Genomic DNA, 20,468 nt, shown 5'->3' on the forward strand with positions numbered 1-20,468 from the left:
GATTGGCAACAAGATGTTAGCTCAGGACCAATCTTCCTCACCAAAAAAAGGGAGCCCAACTTAAAAAAGTAAAAGTTAGTCTCTTGCTCTTGCCATTAATATGAGTACTTTGCATTCTGCCACAATATATTTGCTTGCAAAGTTCGTGAAATAACCAATGAGAATTTAAATATATTCTAGAATCCCTTGGACTGTATTGCTTAACATACAGGCCAATGTTAATTTCATCCATATTAATTAAAGCAATCAATTTTTTATTACATGTTACAAAATTGTTACAAAATGTGAGAAAGTAATGTTAAAAATTACAAATCAGGAATCAAAATCACATGTATTCTAAATGGAATTGCAGATTAATTCTTAAATTACCTAAGGTTAAACCTGTAAAATGTGGTTTTGTCTAGTGAATGCAAATTTTACCAATTATTTCCAATAGCAAATAAAAATATTAAAATGCACTTAATATCAATTTTCAACTCTTAGAAATGGGAAAAAATTATGATCCAGGAAAAATTGAGACAGTATTAGCTTATGCTTTCTTTTAAATAAATACAAAATATTTTTCCCATTCATGTGATTATTAATTAGGCTACTTTTAAAGCTATATTTGACTTGATGAAAATGGATTTGGAGCACCTTATATGTTATGTAATAAAGCAGTGAAATATCAACGCTCATCTCAAGAGATAATTTCTGATGACTGTTTTTTAATCTGCTGTGGTCACAAAGGCCCTGTTAACACAGCTGGGCTGTGACAGAATTAGAGGAGCCTCTTGGACTCTTGCTCAGCTCCTGCTTCGCCCTGCAGGGGTCACAGCCTCTGCGCAGTACAGTCTCCCACTGAACAGTCCGCCATGGGATGTTATTCCGGAAGTTCTGGCCCTGGCAGAGATGTATCAGAGAGGGAAGCTCAACTCAGATTTCCCTTTGCCTGCCTTCTCCCCCATCCACCGCAGCCCGCCTACTCACCCTCCCCAAGGTGGGGCAGGTCCAGCCTGCTCACTGCTCAGCCACACGGTCCACGAAAGTGCTCATGACGAATTAAAACTGGTCACGTCTTTCAGATAAAAGCCTTGCCAATCAGCAGTGATTTTAAAGAATTTGAAATGGCCAAAATATAAAATATGGTCTTGCTAGGAAAGCTCAACTTGGTTGAGTATTTTCCCCTCCTGTTATCAAATTTTAGAGACAATTGAAGCGTAAAATATGTCCCTCTGCTAGTTATAATGCGAATACGTGAAAGTGCAAAGGAATTAAAGTCAGTAAATAAATTCTCTTGCTTTCTTGTATTAAACTTAAAAAGAAATTCGGTACAAAATTTACCCTGCCCTCTTATTTGAAGGGTAATGGCAGTCCCTGACTCCTGGATGGCAGTAGGTGCACTTTTGACAGGGGCAGCCTGGGCTGTGTCTCCCTAGAATGATTTGGGACATTTTAGCCTTGGAAGTTGGGTTAATTCAAAGCTATGTCTCTCAAGAGCCTCCTTTTTAAGGAGCCCAAAGTTAATAGGACAAATGAAATCATAACTGCTCTGGCTCCACACCCGTTAAAATGCAGAAACAACTCAATTGCCTGCACCTGGAAGAACTAAACCAGGGAGCATTTTGTTTCCCGAACCCGTTATGAAGTGTTGCTAAAGATGATTTCATGGGCGTCGACGGATCTTAGAGAAGGAGGGAGATGGAGAGAATCTTCCTGGTTTTAGTGTTGGCAGGATTCCTGTCTGTATTGTATGTCAGCCTCAACCTCAGACAAATCTCTCAGCAAGAGGTTCATTTTGACACTGTAAATTCACTCCATTAGGATACAACTCTCTTTCAGAGAGTGGCATTTAAGCTGTCACTGACTGTCTTCTTGCACAGTTTGAAATCAGACTATGGTGGCAGCTCTACCTTCTTTCCCATTCAAACCACTCAACCTCCCTTTCCCCCTTTTTGCTCCATCTTTCTGGCACATTAGTATTGAACTAGATACCAGCTCTAAGTAAAGGCAAGTTTAGTACTCGCAATCCCTGAGGGCAGGCATGTGCAACCTTGTGCCTTGGCGCTCTTCAAATGGCAGTTTTTGTTTTTCTTTTTTAAAGATTGGCACCTGAGCTAACAACTGTTGCCAGTCTTCTTTTTTATTTTTTTCTGCTTCTTCTCACCAAATCCCCCCAGTACATAGTTGTATATTTTAGTTGCGGGTCCTTCTAGTTATGGCATGTGGGACGCCCGCTGCCTCAGCATGGCCTGATGAGCGGTGCCATGTCCACGCCCAGGATCCAAACCAGAGAAACTCTGGGCTGCTGAAGCGGAGTGCAAACTTCACCACTCAGCCATTGGGTGGCCCCTGAATGGTGTTTTATGGTGAAGTTGCTTAAACCATTTCACTCCTAATCCTGAGTCAACTATGTGTTGTGTTCTAAATCCTGAGTCATGTGATGGAATATGACTGGATCCTTTGCTCAAACTTACAGGACTGCACAACCAGAGAGCACATTTGGCTGTATGGAAAAGACAAGGAGTTAAATTAAATAGCAGACTCACAGACTTGTATTTCTTTTGCTGAAGAGCTAGATTGGGTTGGAGACCCAAGGTCTGTCTGTGCTGGCTCAGACACTCCCCAACCATGTGAGGATTAGATAGAGTCGCCAGTTCCATCTGATAAATTGTCCTTCCATATAATAGTGGTAAATCCAGTTGATGAAATCTTTCTCTCAAACTTGCTGGGTTAAGCTTTTACACTGACAGGATTTTTAAAACTCTAAATATCCGTTGTTTAAAATAACACTATCTACAGATTGCCATTAGTTTATTTATGGAAAAATAAGAAGTTTATCAAATAAAAACCATCTTCAGTTTTGCTTTATTTTTTTGAATCTCTAGATGTAATTTTCTCTTAGTTTTATTCTTTTTCTTATTTTCATATTTCAAATTTAAGTAGTGTTACTGGGCCCATTTTTCAGAGATGAAAGCTTCTTTGATATTTACAATAATTATGTTTAATTTAGGTTTATTAACTATTAAAATACTGAGAAAATGGTTTTTCCTCTGTTGATAATAAAAATGAGAGCCTTTAACACTGACTATTTTTATTACTCCAATTCATTAGTTTTCTTGGATAATCAGATCAATATCCAACATTTAAGATGACTATGTTTCATAGTCATGATCTATCTGTCTTTCTAACATCGTCTTGAGGCTCTCCAGGCTGCACACCAAACTAGTTAACAGCATTAAAATCATTCTTTCTGATGCAAAGTTTTGGACATCAAGCATACAAACATGTGCAACCTTAAATTTTATTTTGATAGGGGCAAAAAAAGCTCATGTTATCAGGTAGATAGATTGCAGTTTTCCTGGCACAACACAGTGTGAAATAGATGCTATCCTATAATGTATACTAGAGCCATAAAAGCCCAAGTGGCACTTCAGTAAAATTAAGTAAATCTTGGCATAGAGAATAATTTAAAAGAGTAATACCTGTGAAAAACATTATTTAAATGTGTTTCTTACGATTTAAAAAATTCTTTTAATAATAGATTAACATGTATCTTCACTATTTGTGAAACAAGGACATGCCTTCAGTTTGTCCTTCAGCATTCACAGACAAATCCTATGGAATCATTATGTGCCCCTGATGGCAGAGGAGAGTGTCAGATGCTGACAGGGCAGATGCAGATTATAGAGGAAATTCACCTAATCCAAGGGCATGCAGACCTGGCCAACACAGCTCTTGGGGCTGCAGATTAGTAAATTCGTTCAGTCCTGATGGGATCCTTGAGCAGTCACGGTGTGTAGGAGATTGAGACTGGTCTACATGCAGCATCAATATGCGCAGGACATAGCACTTATTAAAGAAAGTAATAGAAATGCGAGGATGTGAAAAATTAGATTTATAATTTGAAGTAAATCTTTGAGGCAGTAAGCCTAGAGGCATTTTTGTGACCTTTCTTCTTATGTATGTTCATACAGAAAAAAATATTTCAAGCAGAAAAAAATTACATATAGAATTATTTGCCATGACATTATTCCATATATTGGTAACATTTTATCATATCCAATTAAAGAAAAAAATGAATTGTTATTCCTTATGTTATCTGAGTAAAAGCTAGAAGGAAAGGCAAGGGGGAAAATGGCAGGAGTGAGGCCAGGGGAGATGTGGGAGGAGGAGGGACCTTGAGAACTCGGGGTTTATGATAAGTAGCTCGAATGCCACTGGATGACTCCGAGCTGGGGGTGGCACAATCAGGCTCCACTTTAAGGGACTACTTTGGCAGCTCTGTGAATGGCCTGGGGAACAAGAGTGAACACAAGGTTGACTGGGAGGTTACACAGAGTGACTGGTGAGTGGAAGTTCTGAATGATGTCTTTCCCCTACTTTTGTTCCTGACATTCCAAACTGCGTAGTTTCAGAGGTGGGTGACTGAGCGGTTTCCTTGATTTCTCAACAGAATATGACTCACTTAAGGCCTGTCCCTGGAACACACTTCCCGAGGGCTGAGAGGGGTAGACTACAGTGCTCACTCAGCTTCACTCAGGGGTTATAGTTGAGTATTCGGCTTGTTTGTGTGGCTTTTTGACTAGTGTCTACTTTCTCCATCTTGAACTATACCTTTCATGAGAATGGAGAAATTATTTCTGTTTTAACTCACCGTTGTTATCTTTGGTTCTAGCACAGTGCCTGCTGAGTTGCATTTCCTCAGTGTGTTTTCATATGGGAGTGAGTGTGTGTGAGGGAGGGAGAGGAGGGGAAGAGACAGACCCTGGGGGTTGGGGGAATAGGCACACGTTGCAGAGAAACTGGACTATGTTTCCTGTGAGTAGAATGCATCTCAGCATTGTGAGCTGTGTTCTTTTCTACTTTGTCAAGTTACAGTTATCACTTCATAAATTTTCTTTATCTTGTCCAAAATGTTCTACGTGTTTTTTCCTTATAACAATGAAGAGTAAGACTTGTTTCTTGGGAAAAATTTAAATGTCTCACAACAATTCGAGTATTATATTTAGTACGTTTCTTTTCTATTATTTATTGAAAATGTACCAGCATTACTGCCTTATACAAAGGAGGCACCAAATAAAAACTTGTCCTTTGAAGCACTGGGACTATAACTCATAAGGGAGAGAAGCCACATTTTCGTCGTTCTGTTTCTTGAGCATCAGCCCAATGGCATTGTGGTGATGGGATAACAGTGACATGGGGACACATCACTGCTGACGCAGGGACTCACTTTCTCTCTAAGCCATATGACTTAATCCCCAGAAGGTGAGAATTTCTCTACAGGAGTTTATATATGTTTTACATGGGAATGTAGTCCTGAGAAGATACCAAATTCTTACTCCTATATTAAAAATACATATAGATGACTTTTTTTGAGTTTCCATGAATAAAGATCACATGTATCTTGTTACTAAGGAGCAAGAAACATGATTTTGAGCCACCAAAAATCACCAGATCTCCTTTAATAATGTTGACTAAAAATAGTGACTATATTTAGTGTTCATTGTTGTCTATATTTAGTGTGTATAACTTTGGTATTTGTCATCTTGCTTAATAAACCTCCGAATCGCTCTTAAAAGAGTGTCTCCCAAAGTTTTTAGAATTTCTCCACAAAGCAAAACATAACAAAACAAAGTATTGGAACTCAAATAGGTTTAGGGAATGTTATGACACATGTCTATGTTGCATATCATGAATAAAGCCTGTGTCGATTTCCAGCTTAAAAAAAATGAATAGAACACTAACTTTTTGCTTTGCTTAACCCACAGTTTTCCAAAGTTCTTTGACCACAGAATCTTCAGACAAAATGATATTCTTTATTGCCCATTTTGATATTGCTCTACAAAATCATGGCACAGCCTCACTGAAGTACTGTGACCTATTAACAGGAAGAAGGTCAGAAAATGTAAGTTTCACAGCAGTGTAAAGAGAATGAACAAAAATATTAAAATGTTTACTTTTTGGATTATAGACAGTTTTCAGATTATGTTAGTTTTAAATAAGCAAGTTTACCTGCTTTTATGTAATAATTCTACTTTTAAGCCATTTCTGATAAGACATTTATTTTCATGAGAAAATGTTTAAGTTTGTTACACTGGAGGTTAAGGCATTAGAGTTTCCTCTCAAGGCTCCCTCAGATTGGAGGAGATTTTAAATTCCATGATTCCATGAAATGAGTCAAATCTCTGAGCCTTCCCAAACCTCAGGGGCTTTGAACCATTAGCTACCAGCTGTCATTCGGCTTAGTTCTTAGGTTGCTGTGACCTCTAGTTAAGTCTCTTCAACAGACTCAGTTCACTACAAAACTAAGGTAGACCACTTTATGACTGAATTGTGTCCTTTCAAATTTCATATGTTGAAGTCCTAACCCCTAGTACCTTATAATGTATTTGGAAAAAGGGCCTCGAAAGAGGTAATTAAGGTAAAATGAAGTCATACGGGTAGGCCCTAATCCAATATGACTGGTATCCTTATAGGAGGAGGAGATCAGGACACAGACATGCACAGACTGAGGGGCAACCATGTGAGGACACAGTGAGGAGGTGGCCATCTGCAAGCCAAGGAGAGAGGCCTCAAAGGAGCTAAACCTGCTGACACCTTCATCTTGAACTTCTCCCCTCCAGAATTATGAGTAATGTGCTTCTGTTGTTTAAGCTGCCAAGTCTGTGGTGATTTGTCATGGCAGCTCAGAAAATTACTATAACCACCCTTAGGGGAAAAAAGTCTATGTGCTTTGTTATTCAAGTAGGATGATTTCAACACTGATTACTTCTACCTTGAGATTATAAAAGGCAGTGAAGAACATTATGACTGAGGGTATGAATGGTGTCCTACGAAACAGAGGTGGTTAATAAATGCCTCTCAGCTATAGGTGATGCTCTGTGTCCATCTGGACAGCAGGGGGAAAGGAGTGGACAGGAGAGCCTGCCTTCAGACAAGCAGCTTCCTGGGTTGTCATGAGCCTGACAAAGAGGGCCACAGCTTGGACACCAGGAAGGCAGCAGCCAGACAAGGCCTTGGGAGCCCATGACAAATCGTGAAGGAAGAATATTACTAGCCAGGCCCAGAGGCATCATTTCCTCCTATCACTGCTCTTTTGTGAAAACTTCTTCCAAATACATATATTTGTCCCAAAAAGTAGTGTTGCATGTCTTCCCTACTAGAAACTTAGTGGAAAATGTTTGTTTTTAATCAAATTTTGGTTCATCTCTGTTGGGTGAACTTTCATGATTGGAAAGTCACTTAGGAAAGAGTTCATTCTCCCAACACCTCCCCTACATCTGTGACCCCCCAAATTTTGTCTGACCCACAGTTTTGAGGAACACACCACCCAGTTGAACAGGTGCTTGAATCTGACCTGATGCTCTCTGAATCTTCTCTATGATCTCCCTGTGAAATGTGTCACCTTGCAGTGTTAAAGCATCTCCATGAGAAGCCCTGCAAGGGGTTGGCTATTCTCACTTCTGGGGTACTTTCTCCTGCTGGTTTCTCTGAAGTGCCGAGCTGCCTTCTCCACGCAAAAACTGTTCCCACGAGATTCATTTCAATGATTTGGCTTTAATTCTCAATTTGTTTCTGTTCCTAAGCTTCTAAGGCTTTTTACCAACCTGTAAAAAAACTTTAAAAAAAGGTAACCCTCAGATATAGCATGCTAATCTTTGACCTAGTAAGTCCCTAAGGCTGATGTTTTCCAAGGAACAAACTTTCTTCTTTGCTGTTCAATAATAAAGGTTTGATATAAAAATAAGTACACACCAACATCACCCTGATCCCCAGACCAGACAAGCACAGCACAAAGAAGGAAAACTACAGGCGAATGTCACTGATGAACATAGATGCAAAAGTCCTCAACAAAATATTGGAAAGCCAAATACAGCAATATATTAAAAAGATCACACACCATGATCAAATGGGATTTATACCATGGACACAGGGATGGTTCAACATCCGTAAGTCAATCAATATGATACACTACATTAACACATTGAGGAACAAAAACCACATGATCATCTCAATAGATGCAGAAAAGCATTCAACAAGATCTAACATCCATTTATGATTTAAAAAAATCTCAAAAAAAATGGGTATAGGAGGAAAGTACCTCAACATAATGAAGGCCATATATGACAAACCCACAGCCAATATCATACTCAATGGGGAAAAACTGAAAGCCACCCTCTGAGAATAGGAAGAAGACAAGGGTGCCCACTCTCACCACTCTTGTTCAACACAGTACTGCAGGTTTGGGCCAGAGCAGTTAGGGAGGAAAAAGAAATAAAAGGAATCCAAATAGGCAATGAAGAAGTGAAACTCTTGCTGTTTGCAGATGACATGATCTTATATATAGAAACCCCTAAAAAGTCCATTGGAAAGCTACTAGAAGTAATCAACAATTATAGCAAAGTTGCAGGGTACAAAATCGACTTACATAAATCAGTAGCATTTCTATACTCTAATAATGAACTAACAAAAAGAGAACTCAAGAACACAATCCCATTCACAACTGCAACAAAAAGAATAAAATATCTCAAAATAAATTTAACCAAGGAAGTGAAAGACCTATACATGAAAACTACAAGACTTTCCTGAAAGAAATTAATGATGACATAAAGAGATGGAAAGACATTCTATGCACATGGATTGGAAGAATAAGCATAGATAAAATGTCCATACTACCTAAAGCAATCTACCGATTCAATGCAATCCCAATCAGAATCCCAATGACATTCTTCACAGAAATAGAACAAAGAATCCTAAAATGTATATGGGGCAACCAAAGACCCCGAATTGCTAAAGCAATCCTGAGAAAAAAGAACAAAGCTGGAGGCATCACAATCTCTGACTTCAAAATATACTACAAAGTTATAGTAATCAAAACAGCATGGTACTGGTACAAAAACAGGCACACAGATCAATGGAACAGAATTGAAAGCCCAGAAATAAAACCACACACCTAAGGACAGCTAATATTTGACAAAGGAGCTGAGAACATACAATGGAGAAAAGAAAGTCTCTTCAACAAATGGTGTTGGGAAAACTGGACAGCCACATGTAAAAGAATGAAAGTAGACCATTCTTTTATGCCATTAACAAAAATAAGCTCAAAATGGATCAAAGACTTAAAGGTAACACCTGAGACCATAAGACTTCTAGAATAATATAGGCAGTACACTCTTTGATATCAGTCTTAAAAGGATCTTTTCAGACACCATATCTTCTCAGACAAGGGAAACAATAGAAAGAACAAACAATTGAGACTTTATCAGACTAAAGAGCTTCTACAAGGCAAGGGAAAACAGGATTAAAACAAAAGCACAGCCCACCAACTGGGAGAAAATATTTTCAAATCATATATCTGACAAAGGGTTAATCTCCATAATATATAAAGAACTCACACAACTCAACAACAAAACATCAAACAACTTGTCAAAAAATGGACAGGGGATATGAACAGACATTTCTCCAAAGAAGACATATGGATGGCCAATCGGCACATGAAAAGATGCTCATCATCACTGATCATCAGGGAAATGCAAATCAAAACTACATTAAGATATCACCTTACACTCGTTAGAATGGCTAAAATAACCAAAACAAAAAATAAAACATGTTGGAGAGGTGGTGGAGAAAAAGGAACCTTCATCCACTGCTGGTGGGAATGCAAAATGGTGCAGCCACTATAGAAAACAGTATGGAAATTTCTCAAAAAATTAAAAATAGAAATACCATATGACCCAGCCAATCCCACTACTGGGTGTCTATCCACAGAACTTGAAATCAGCAATTCAAAGAGGCCCATGCACCCCCACGTTCATTGCAGCATTATTCACAATAGCCAAGATGTGGAAGCAACCCAAGTACCCATTGAATGATGATTGAATAAAGAAGATATGGTGTATATATATATATATACAATGGAATACCACTCAGCCATAAAAAAGGATAAAATCATCCCATTCACAACAACATGGATGGACTTGAAGGTATGATGTCAAGCAAGATAAGCCAGATAGAGGAAGACAAACTCTGTATGACTTCACTCATATGTGGAAGATAAGCCAACACATGGGCAAAGAGAATAGATTAGTGGTTACCAGGGGGAAGAGGGCTGAGGGGTAGACACAAAGGGGGAAGTGGTGCACCTACAATATGACTGACAATAATGTACAGCTGAAGTTTCACCAGATTTTATATTATCATAACCTCAATTAAAAAAAGTAATAAATTGGGGCAGGCCCAGTGGTGCAGTGGTTAAGTTCGCAAGTTCTGCTTCAGCGGCCCAGGGTTCCCCAGTTCAGATTCCGGGTGCAGACATGGCACCGCTTGGCAAGCCATGCTATGGCAGACATCCCAAATATAAAGTAAAGGACGATGGGCATGGATGTTAGCTCAGGGCCAGTCTTCCTCAGCAAAAAGAGGAGGATTGGCCGCAGATGTTAGCTCAGGGCTAATCTTCCTCAAAAAAAAATTTAATAAATTAGCTAAAAAAAAAAATAAGTACACAATGTGAAAAAAAACAACAAAAATATTGGTATCTTCAGAGCTAAATTCTTAACATATTTTCTGATATATACAAAAAATTGGCAAATATTTAAATAAGTACAAATATTTTCAAAAATACTAAGCCTAAATCCCTAGATTTACCAATTTTATGAAATAAGAAAATAACGTTTTATAAAATAAAATTTTATGAAGTAAGTGCAATTTTATAAAATTGGTAAATCTTGGCAACAAATGACTTGCCCAAGTTACCGACCTATAGGTGGAAACCAGGGGCCACATTCTACAAAGTCAATTTCTTGACACTGTAGATAGGTATGTAAAGTTACTGGTATAAAATTGTGGTGGAGATAAAAAGGGCGGTGATCTTCCTCCTGAAGTTCAAGAGCGACACCTGTGCTGAGACGGCCGTGCTGAAGTGGGCATGGGAAAGAAATGGGGGAGACTGTGAAATCACGGAGAGCAGATGGAGCTGCTGTCAGCTGAACATTAGGACTGTGTCATATCTTGGAAACATATGTAATATCATTTGAGGGCATTACTATATTTTAAGGAATAAAATAATATTAAGAAGTACAATTTTGCCAGATGATATAATAGGAAATATTGCCAGGAATTTGACTTATTTGTGAAAAATCCTCACATGATTGTTACCATGTTAAACAAAATAAAACAAACCCCACAAACCTGATGCAAGCTGTTACATGCAAAATAACATGCTGGTTACACAACCCTCTGGGAGGTGAGTGTGAATCCAGGTGTCTCTCTCCTCGTTTACTTCGTTACATCATTCCTCGAGCCCACTTGTTGCAGGTCTTTAGCATGTTTCCCAAGTACACACAAGTCAACCATCTCAAGTTCAGGTCTTGTCCCCAGTAAAATGGAAAACATGACAGTGATACCATTTAGCTGGACGATGACTAAAACTGGACAAATATTTTCTCTCATTGGAGATTTGACAGTATTTTAGTTGTATTTAAAATTTGTGATTCTCAAGCTAATGAAAACCTGTGGAACAATTAATTTTGTAAATCTACACATGGAATCTGTAATTCTTTTGTTCAGAGGCAATTACATTACAAAAGAACAAAAATTACAAGCATTTCCCCAAGCAGAGCAGCCCATTTAGGGTAACGCTGACAGCATCTGAGTCTCTGGAGGGTCTCCAGGCACACAGCTGATGAGCACTCTTGTGCTGCTGTTTGCTAAGTGGCTTCATATTCACTAGGAAGGACTTGTCAGTGGGTGGCTACTCAGGATCCCGAAGGATGGGCGTGAGGTCTCTGTGAGGTTTCTGTGGGGTATCTGTGTAAGGTCTCAGTATGTAGTCTCTGTGGGCAGTGAGAGGTCTCTGGGAACCGTCTCTAGATGAAGTTTCTCTGAGAGGTCTCTGTGAGACCACATGAGGTCTCTCTGTGTTGTCTCTGGGTGAGGTCTCCGCATGGGAGGTATCTTGGGGGAGAGATTTGCTATCAGTTTCTGTGGGAAATCTCTGTGAAATCTGTGCTAGGTTTCTGTCTGAGGGTCTGTGAGACCACATGAGGTCCCTGTGTGAGGTCTCAGTATGAGGTCTCTGTGGAAGATGTCTGTGTGAGAGGTCTCTGTTGAGCGGTGTCTCTGTGTGTTGTCTCTGTACACATGTTCTCTGTGTGGGTCTCTCCATTTCAGCTTGCTGCACTTTGTGGAAGATTGAGCAGCAGGAGAAGGGCAATGGGACTTGCTTCTTTCTGTGTTTTTGCTGTTCCATCAGCGTCACCCATCTGTGGCATGTGTCTTGGCAGGAGCCATGGGGCCCATGTCCAGCTCCCCCGTACTCCCAGAACTCACCCCTTGTGCCACTGAAAGGACCCAACAGCAGCCAGGGTCAGGGTCCCAGCCCTGTGCTACACTCTCCTGCACTCTCCAGGGGCCAGGGACTTCTCTGTGACCTGGATATTAGCCCTGCCTCCTGGTCCTGGCTTTGATCTCACTGCTGGGCCCACTCTGGTGGCTGCCTCAGGAATGGGGCCTGAAGCAGGACCTGGCACCAGGGAGAAACCAGTGGCATGAGCAGGCCTATGCCTACTCCTCCTTCCACCCCAGGTCCCAGTACCACATGTTGGGGGTCCTGATGGCCATGAGGGACAAGGCCCATTCCTATTGTCATCTGGATCAGGGGCAGGACTCTCCACCACAGGAATGACGTTCCCTGGAGCTGTGCCCACTGTGCTCCCTCAGTGTGGCACAAGCACAGAATCCCTCTGGAGAAATCGCTCATCTCCCTGCTTTCACATGTGAACAGCGGCCGGGGAGGTGGGAAGCTAGGCTAGGAGCAGAAAAAGCAGGTGGCCGCTCCTGGACTGTGCTCCCTCATTTTGGACAGGTCACTTCTGTCCCACCCTGTGATGAATCCTGTCTGATTGCCTCTTCTCCTGCCGGGCTGTGGAGTAAGCAAGGACTGGGAGCCAGGCAAGACTTCCTACATGGCGGCAGGCCAGTCTCTCAACCTTTTAAGTTCCTACCTCTCCCCTGGGAGCAGTCCTTGGGCCACGTGTTTTGCAAAGGTCACTAGACTGGGAGCCACATCCCGAGTTCCCTGGTCCTGGCTTTCCCGCCTGTTGTTGTCATCCTTTCTAGAGTTCAGCAGGTGATGGTGAGCAAGCCTGTTAAATATATTGTTAAGAAATTAAACTTTTCTGATTTGCTTTACTTCTTCAAGTTTGGCCTTCTGTTTTGGACCTAAAGGTGGCTTCTCAAGGTCTGTGATCTCAGAGCTGGAGCACAGTGGAGACCCTGGGGTGGGGCCACTGGGCTCTTAACTTTTCCTCCCCTCTAGGCCTGTAGATAGCTGTACATCGTCAGGGGGCTCCTCATTCACTGAACCCTTATGGGCACCCCATGACACTTTGCCTCCTTTCTTGGATCCATCTTTTTCAATTCTTCTTCACCCACATCCTGCCCTAGGTTTACGGTGTCTGATCGTCAGATAGTTACTGTTCCATTCATTCAGAACTCCTTCTCTGGGGTTAACATAGAGGGAAGGTAGGTGACCCCTGAACATGGCCATTCATTCATTTGGGGAAAGAGTAAACACAGCCTTCATCAGCCTCCCTGATGCACACACACACCCACACACACAGAGCTAGAAGTGCCATCCTCGGTGCTGCTCTAAAGTGTGGGAAAGCTGGTGGAGGGAAGGGTGGCACTGTACATTTCATTAAGGCTAAGCTAAGAGGGGTTCACAAGGCCCATCTCAATCCCTGCCTTTATCAAGGAGAGCAGTGACTCTTAGGGGCAGGTGTCATCTATTCCCCTTCAAGAGATCAAGGAGCAAGATTTTTCCTGCTTCTTAACTCAGAGCCCAGAACACCTCCCACCCCCAAACTTCCATCCACTCAGCTGACACTTCCTGGAGCTTGCGTGGAAAAGTCTAGCCCTATTGCCTCTGTAAACCTATACCCTACAGCTGCATATGGTTCAAAATACAGTGGAGGCAGGAGAAAGGAGTGTTGAACCAGATCCTGGAGTGGGGTCTTTGCAGGATTTTCTCATCTTGTTTTTAAGAGGAGTTTTTGTTGTTTGTGTAATGACAGTATTATGAAAACATAAGGTGCAATTAAGAGACTAGGGATAACGAATGAGTTTGCAATGCCACTGTCAACCTCCCTCCATGCCCCTCCCTTCCAGAAGCTAAAGTGCATACTGGGCACAGCACAGACAGAAGACACTGTACTACCTTGTTACAAGAAAAAAATGTATATATTCGGGAATATTAAATATCTTGGGTGTGCTAAGAGAAAAACATTTTCTCTACATTGATTCAAGTTTTTCTTGGAGACATGTTCTCCTACCAGCAAAGGCTAGAGAAGCATTTGACGGTTGCCCAGGAAAGACACCTACCCGAAGAAGACAGTGTCTTGGGCAGTGCTGGTGGCAGCCTGGGGCACCTGGCATCCTTGGCCCATGCTTGCAGGGACTGACTGGAGAAAAAGTCTTCTTGGGGGGCAAGGATGGGAGGCACCTCAGGTTCAGCTGCTCTTCGTTGAATCTAACACTTTTTAAGGACTGTCTGTGTCTGACTTGCTTTTCCCTGACAGAACAACTCTGGCCCTTGGAGGTTGCTTGGCGATTGCAGGCTATATAACTCATCATTCTCCCTTGCTCTGCATAGAGGGGAAGCCTGTGGCAACAAGAACACCCACATACAGGGGCTTGGGGTTCCCGTTTATGCTCAGTTAACTTCGTGGCAAGAAGTCCATGGTGAGTCACCATTTTCTCCTCTAGAATCTGTCCAACAGCTGTCATGAGTGCCTGAGCCTCAGCAGTCTCACTATCCATAATCGATCTGCTTTTGACTGAGCCTTGGTTCTGGGCAATGGCTGATATGGGTTTGCATTTTTGCAGAACAGCCTGACCTTTAGCTTTTGTAGGGGGGAAAATCCACTGAAAAAAGAGCCTCATCCTTTTTCTGAAGGGGCTTTCTAGAGGACCCTGCTTCTTCTCCTGCTTCAACTGGAGGCGTTTGCTCCCAATAGGGTTTACCATTCCCCTGACTTGCATAGGGTGGCTCACATTTGTGGCTTGGGAGTTCCACAATTCAAACTTTTCTTCGTGCTCTCGTATGTTGGGCCTCCTACAGCCCTCTCTCTTGTAAGTAGGGGCAATCATCTTGCTCTGGCTCTTCCAGGAGTCTTGAAGTTTTGAGATCTTGGGGTCCTGCTGCCCTCGGCTGCTCCTTTGGGCTGCCATGAGGCCACATAGCTTCTGGGAAGGTGGCCTGTCTCCAGTGGGCACTTTCTGGTGATTGCACTGGGGCACCTGAGAAGCCAAGCTGTCTGCAGCAGGGAGCATGTGTGTGGGACAGTCTTGAGACTGATTCTCTGACTGCACCTTCAATTTGGACTTAAGCTCACTGACAACAATTGTATTAAGGCATGGCTTTCCTGAATCTTGGAAAACAGACATTCTAGGGAGTAAGACACTTTTACTGGTGCCTGGAGCCTCTAAATTCCTCATATGCACATTTATGGTTTGAGATTTTGTCAGCACATTGGTTCCCAAGATGACTCTAGACTGTGGTTGAAGGTCAGGGGACTCTTTGGCCTCTGCTGCCTCACTGGTGTCTTTGGCCCTCAAAGATTGGGATCCTAAGTTCATCTCTAGCATTGTTACCCTACTGCAGGGGTCTTGTGAGGCCCAACCCCCACTCTCTTCCCTTGGCTCATTCCTGGCCATTGCTAAACTTGGACTTGGCTCTAGGCTGCCCCTCTCAGCCTCCACGACAGTCCCTCTCTGCCAAGTTCTCCCCACAAGGCTGAGTGTGAGGGACTGAGGAGGTGGGCTGCCCTGCTGTCCAGTCAGAGAGGTCTTCAAGGGACCACAGTTGTCACCAGATGGGGTCCCTCTTGGGGCCCTCTGGACTTCCTCACACACAAGTGAGGGGGCAAGGAGAGGCCTCAACAGGGTGGAAACTGACTCTTCTGTTACCATCTTCTCTCCGGGATGGACCTGGGGAGGTTTTCCCCGGAACTCAGCAAACTTGATCATCGAGTGGGCCCCAGAGACACAGGTGGCTGAGGAAGGAAAGGCAGACTGTGGAACGGGTGAGAGTTGAGCCTTTTTTAACTTCAATACATTTACGGACTTGAGGACCTTAAGGGGTAGGCCCCACCTGTGCCTCACCCAAAACCTTGTAATATGTGCTTCCAGCACCTCTCGAGTGTCTGCACGGAGGAAGGAAATCCTGGGGGAAGTGTTCATGCTGGGTCCCAAACCCTTCAAGATTCCTGGACTTCTGGTTTCCATTTGAGTGTCAGACTTGGGAGAAGCATTGACAGCAAGCCAGGATCGACGCACACTCACGGGGATCAAACCCTCACTGATTTGCCCCAACTTCCTGCTCAAATGGGCTTTCAGGAAGCTTTCTAGATTCTTATCTAAGTTCCTTAGTAAATCTCTTCCTGAGTTACTCCTTGAGAGCTTCAAACCTCTTTCTGACTCCTCAGAGTTCACCTCCCAAAACTTCACTAGGGAGCTTTCTGAACCTCTGGAGAGATCTTTTGGGACCTTCCCCAGGATATGCCCCAGGCCCTTGCCCAGGTCTTGGTTTAGCTGGAACCCCACCTTCTGTGCATCCTTGCTGCTTTCACCTGTAAATGAAGAGGGCTGTGAGGGTCCATGCCTGCCCTTTACCTGACATGAACCTGGTAATTTGTCCTGAAACTGCCTCAGTTCCAGAGACTCTTGGAGACTGCAGGGCAGCTCCCACTGATGTTGCATGAGCCACTTTTTGAGGTGTTGCTCCAGTTGTTCCTGGAGCTCAGGACTGATTGGAAAATTCTCTGGAAGGATGGAGACGACCCAGCAGTCCTGAGGAAGACTGGAAGTGAAGACACCAGAAACTTCTCGAGATCTTTTGACTACAGAGTCTAAAGCCCCCCCACTTTCTAGTTGCTTCTGCAACAAAGACCATTCTGGATGTTGAATCTCAGCTGGGATGATAGACTGTGTCTTATTCTGGGGTGCAGGGCAAGATATTCCACAGGCCCTAATCTGGGGTGGAGAAGAAAGTGGTAGGATTGGGGGAGAGGATTGGAGATGGGCATGGGTCTGGACATGAGCCAGAGGAGGAGGCTGGTATTGAGGTACACTTGGAATCAAGGGTTGAGATTGGACCTCCAGATGGGACAGAGGCTGGGACTGGGAAAGCACTGGAGATATTTTAGCCTGCATTTGAACTGGGCAGGCATTCGAGATTCCATTGAATAAGAAAGAGGGAGATCTTAGTACTGAAGAGCTCTCTGAGATCCAGGCAGTAGCCACCAGGGATTCACTGTGCAGAGAGGGGAGACCCCAGAAAAGCTGGTTATATTTCTTCCATAGATGGTTCCCCAAGACGTTGGGATATGAGAGCTGCTGAGGCCCAGGCAGCTGCTCTGGTTTGCCTTTTGTGCTCCAGAAGGGTTGGGGGGTTGTGGTGTCCTGCTCAGCACCCAGTGATTTCAACATATTTCCCAAATAATTCATGTGGTATTCTGGGCTCATTTGTTTGGTATATGATCCATTTGTTTCTTTTTCCTTCCAAATCTTGTTCTCAACTCTCTTTGTGACTTGTATCTCCAGGGGCTTCTGGTCATCACAGCTGAGCAAAGAGGGATTACTAGCTTCTACCTGTCTGTTTGTGGGATCTTCCCAGAATAAGGCTCCTGGTGGGTGGTGAGAAAGGTGCTCTTGCTGGAAATTGCACTGTGATGAGGACATGAAGCACAAGGCTTTGGCAGCCCCCTGCCACCAGGACAGGGCTGAAATGGGACACCTTGAGCAGCCAAGGTCTGAGATGGCTGGGACAGGAGAGGCTGACAAAGACGAGCTCTGTGGGACGGTGCCCAGTGGGAGTGCCCTTGAGTCACACTGAGCAAGAGTCAGAATGGAGTCTGGTGGTCGGGGGGCAGAGGAAGCTGTCGGAGGTGGAGGGCAGGCCTCTGAATCAGGGGGGCATGGCAGGGGAGGGGAAAGAGTGAGTGGCCAGGGTGAAAGGCTGTCCAGGGGAAGGAAAGGCTCTGGTAGCCAAGAGGCACTCAAGGATGAGTGGGAACAAACAGAAACTGATGAGGTCACTGGGTCCAGCCTAAGGGTGGAGGCCAGAGGTAGAGTGTGCTTGCTCAGAGGAGCCGGGGAAGCCAAGAGGGACACGGTGGGAGCAACCTCTTCTACACGCTCCTGGCATGGCCACTTGACTCCAGCAGGCGCTGTTTTACACACCTTGCCAGGGGGTTCTTCACATGAGAGCTGATGAAAGCCACCCTTGTCAGGGAGCTTCCCCAGGTGGCTGCAGAAGACAGGAGGCACAAGCTGCAGTCAGGAGCAGACAAGACCAGGAGGGCCAGGCAGGGGTGGGCACCTGCAGCCCAGGGTCCCTCCACTGCCCCTGTGCTGACTTCACAGTGCTCCTGCTGTTCCTCGCCCCAGGGCTTTAGACTCATCCTGTCCCCATGGCTCCCCCTCCCAGGCTGCCTGCAGCCCTGAGGTCACATCATAGGCTCTGGGAAGGAGGACCAGGAGAGAAGGGAAAGATTCTTTACCTTTGCAGAAGTGAAACCAGGCCCCGAGCCTCCTCCAGTTCTTTCAGGCAGTCTCTACAAGCTAGAAATCAGGAGACTGGGTCACGGTGGTGAAGCGGGGGCCTAGGGGTCAGGAGGCTAAATGCAGTGTCCCTTTAGGGGAGACCTTTGAGGGATTAAACTCTGGAGCCCAAGATCAGTGTCCAAGGTCACATGATGTCAAAGCTCATGATGGGTAGCACTTTGTCATTTACAAAGTACTCCCACATCTATCACCACTATGTCGCTCACCATCACCTTGTAGGGGAGAAAAGACAGCGTCACCTTACAGAGGAATCTGAGCCAAGTTAACTCGTACACAGCTGGACCTGGAGGTCCCACCTCCCAATCTAGGCACTTCTGGCCCACTGCAGCCCACACGCCCTTGCAGGGCAGCACCCCTTTGGAGACCCCACAGCTTCACCTGAGCACTCTGTTTCCTGAGGGATAGACTCTGCCACTGGCATCCTCGGAGACTAGAGACAAAGAGCTTGGCCCTCAGAGGCAGGAGAGACAGGAGCTAGCTCTCAGGTGCAGGGCTGAATGGCAGATGCTTACCTCTCAAAGCTCCACTTTTCTTCCTAGTCCTGCTGCTCCTCCCCCTTGGCTCTGTATGACGCTGAGAAGGGAAAAAATGATAAAAGGAGGGGCTGGGGTGCAGTTCTCCGTCTCCTCTCTCTAGACAAGCTGCAGACACTCAGTGCTCATGAGCAATATGACTCTCTACATTTAACTAATGGAGCTCTGTCATTTCTCCTCTTTTACTTATTTTTAAAGTGGATAAAAGTATTTGTGGTTTCTCTTCTTTGAAGAACGCAAAGGAGGATTTTCTGTGTGAGACCCACCATGGATTTCTTCCATCCCTGTTCTTCCACTCAAGAAACATACATTCTCAGACCTACAGGCCCATCTGAGGTTCTTCAGCTGGTCTCTGCTTCCAGAGACCAGACCCTGCTCCAGCCACTGCTCAGAATCTCTCAGAGGCTCAGCACTGCCCTCAGATCAGCCCAACAGAGACACCTGCCCCAGGAAGGCAGCTTGTGAACCAGTGCTCAGGGCCTGCCCTCCTGCAGAGATGGAACTCTTAGTATCCAGTCCTTGGCCACTGATCACTGTATTTGGGGCTTTGCCATGGAGTCCGCTACCACACCTGGACCCCTGGTCTGAGATCTTGGGATAGAAATCCTCATGCCTATTCTACCCCTTGCCTGGCCTGGCTTGTCCTAGAAGGATGACCTATCCTTCCCAGAGTTCATATCTCTGGAGTCTCTCTAGTTGATTTAGAAAAGTGGAGATAAGAATAAGAGAAAAAGACATAATCTCTGTTCGAATTGAGTCAAAAGTTCCTTACCTTCCTGATGTTTCTGTGCTTCCTGGGTGGTGGTGAGGACAGATTACTCGAGAAGCAGGGGAGTAACAAGAAGAAGAGTCCCAGTCCACACAGAAAGCTGAGGATGATCTCAATCACCCAGGAAGTGGGTCTGGTGCTCAGCCAGGTAGCACTAATGCTTCTCAGAGAAAAGACATTCTCCTCCATCTTCTGAATCACTCTACTCAATCTACTGGACTGGCTGGTGGGGGAGGGGTGGTGGTTCAGCCTCCTTCTCTTATTGCCTCCTCCCCAGCCCTCAGGCAACTGAGCACTGGGAGTTTGCTAGGGGACAGAGCCCCAGGCTTGCATCACAGAGCTGTGGCCTGTCACAAAGGGTTCCGAGGGTGGGGGAGTAAGGGGAGGAGGCTGAACCACCACGCCTCCCCCATCATCCTGCCCTGTAGATCCCTCCACGCTCCTAGCCTTCTAGAGAGCCTCCTTCCAATGTTACTCTCATCCTGTCAGGGTCCTTAGACAATTTTCTACTCATTCCATCTGGGACCCAGATATTACCTGTGTTACCACGCCAGGTTCAT

At 44.3% G+C, this 20,468-nt stretch overlaps 1 protein-coding gene across 1 annotated transcript; it reads right to left on the minus strand.

The window, feature by feature from the left end:
• Nucleotides 1-14,194: 14,194 nt before the first annotated feature.
• Nucleotides 14,195-20,231, minus strand: LOC111770914 (spermatogenesis-associated protein 31A6). The gene is made up of 4 exons (XM_023630592.2): nucleotides 19,912-20,231; nucleotides 19,119-19,179; nucleotides 18,543-18,603; nucleotides 14,195-18,289 (listed from the first exon to the last, which is right to left on the minus strand). Exons 1-4 carry the CDS (start codon nucleotides 20,095-20,097, stop codon nucleotides 14,272-14,274), a joined length of 4,326 nt encoding a protein of 1,441 aa, XP_023486360.2. The 5' UTR covers nucleotides 20,098-20,231; the 3' UTR covers nucleotides 14,195-14,271.
• Between the last annotated feature and the right edge of the window lie 237 nt (nucleotides 20,232-20,468).

The sequence above is a fragment of the Equus caballus genome, chromosome 23, assembly GCF_041296265.1.
Source record: "Equus caballus isolate H_3958 breed thoroughbred chromosome 23, TB-T2T, whole genome shotgun sequence".
Lineage (NCBI taxonomy): Eukaryota > Metazoa > Chordata > Mammalia > Perissodactyla > Equidae > Equus > Equus caballus.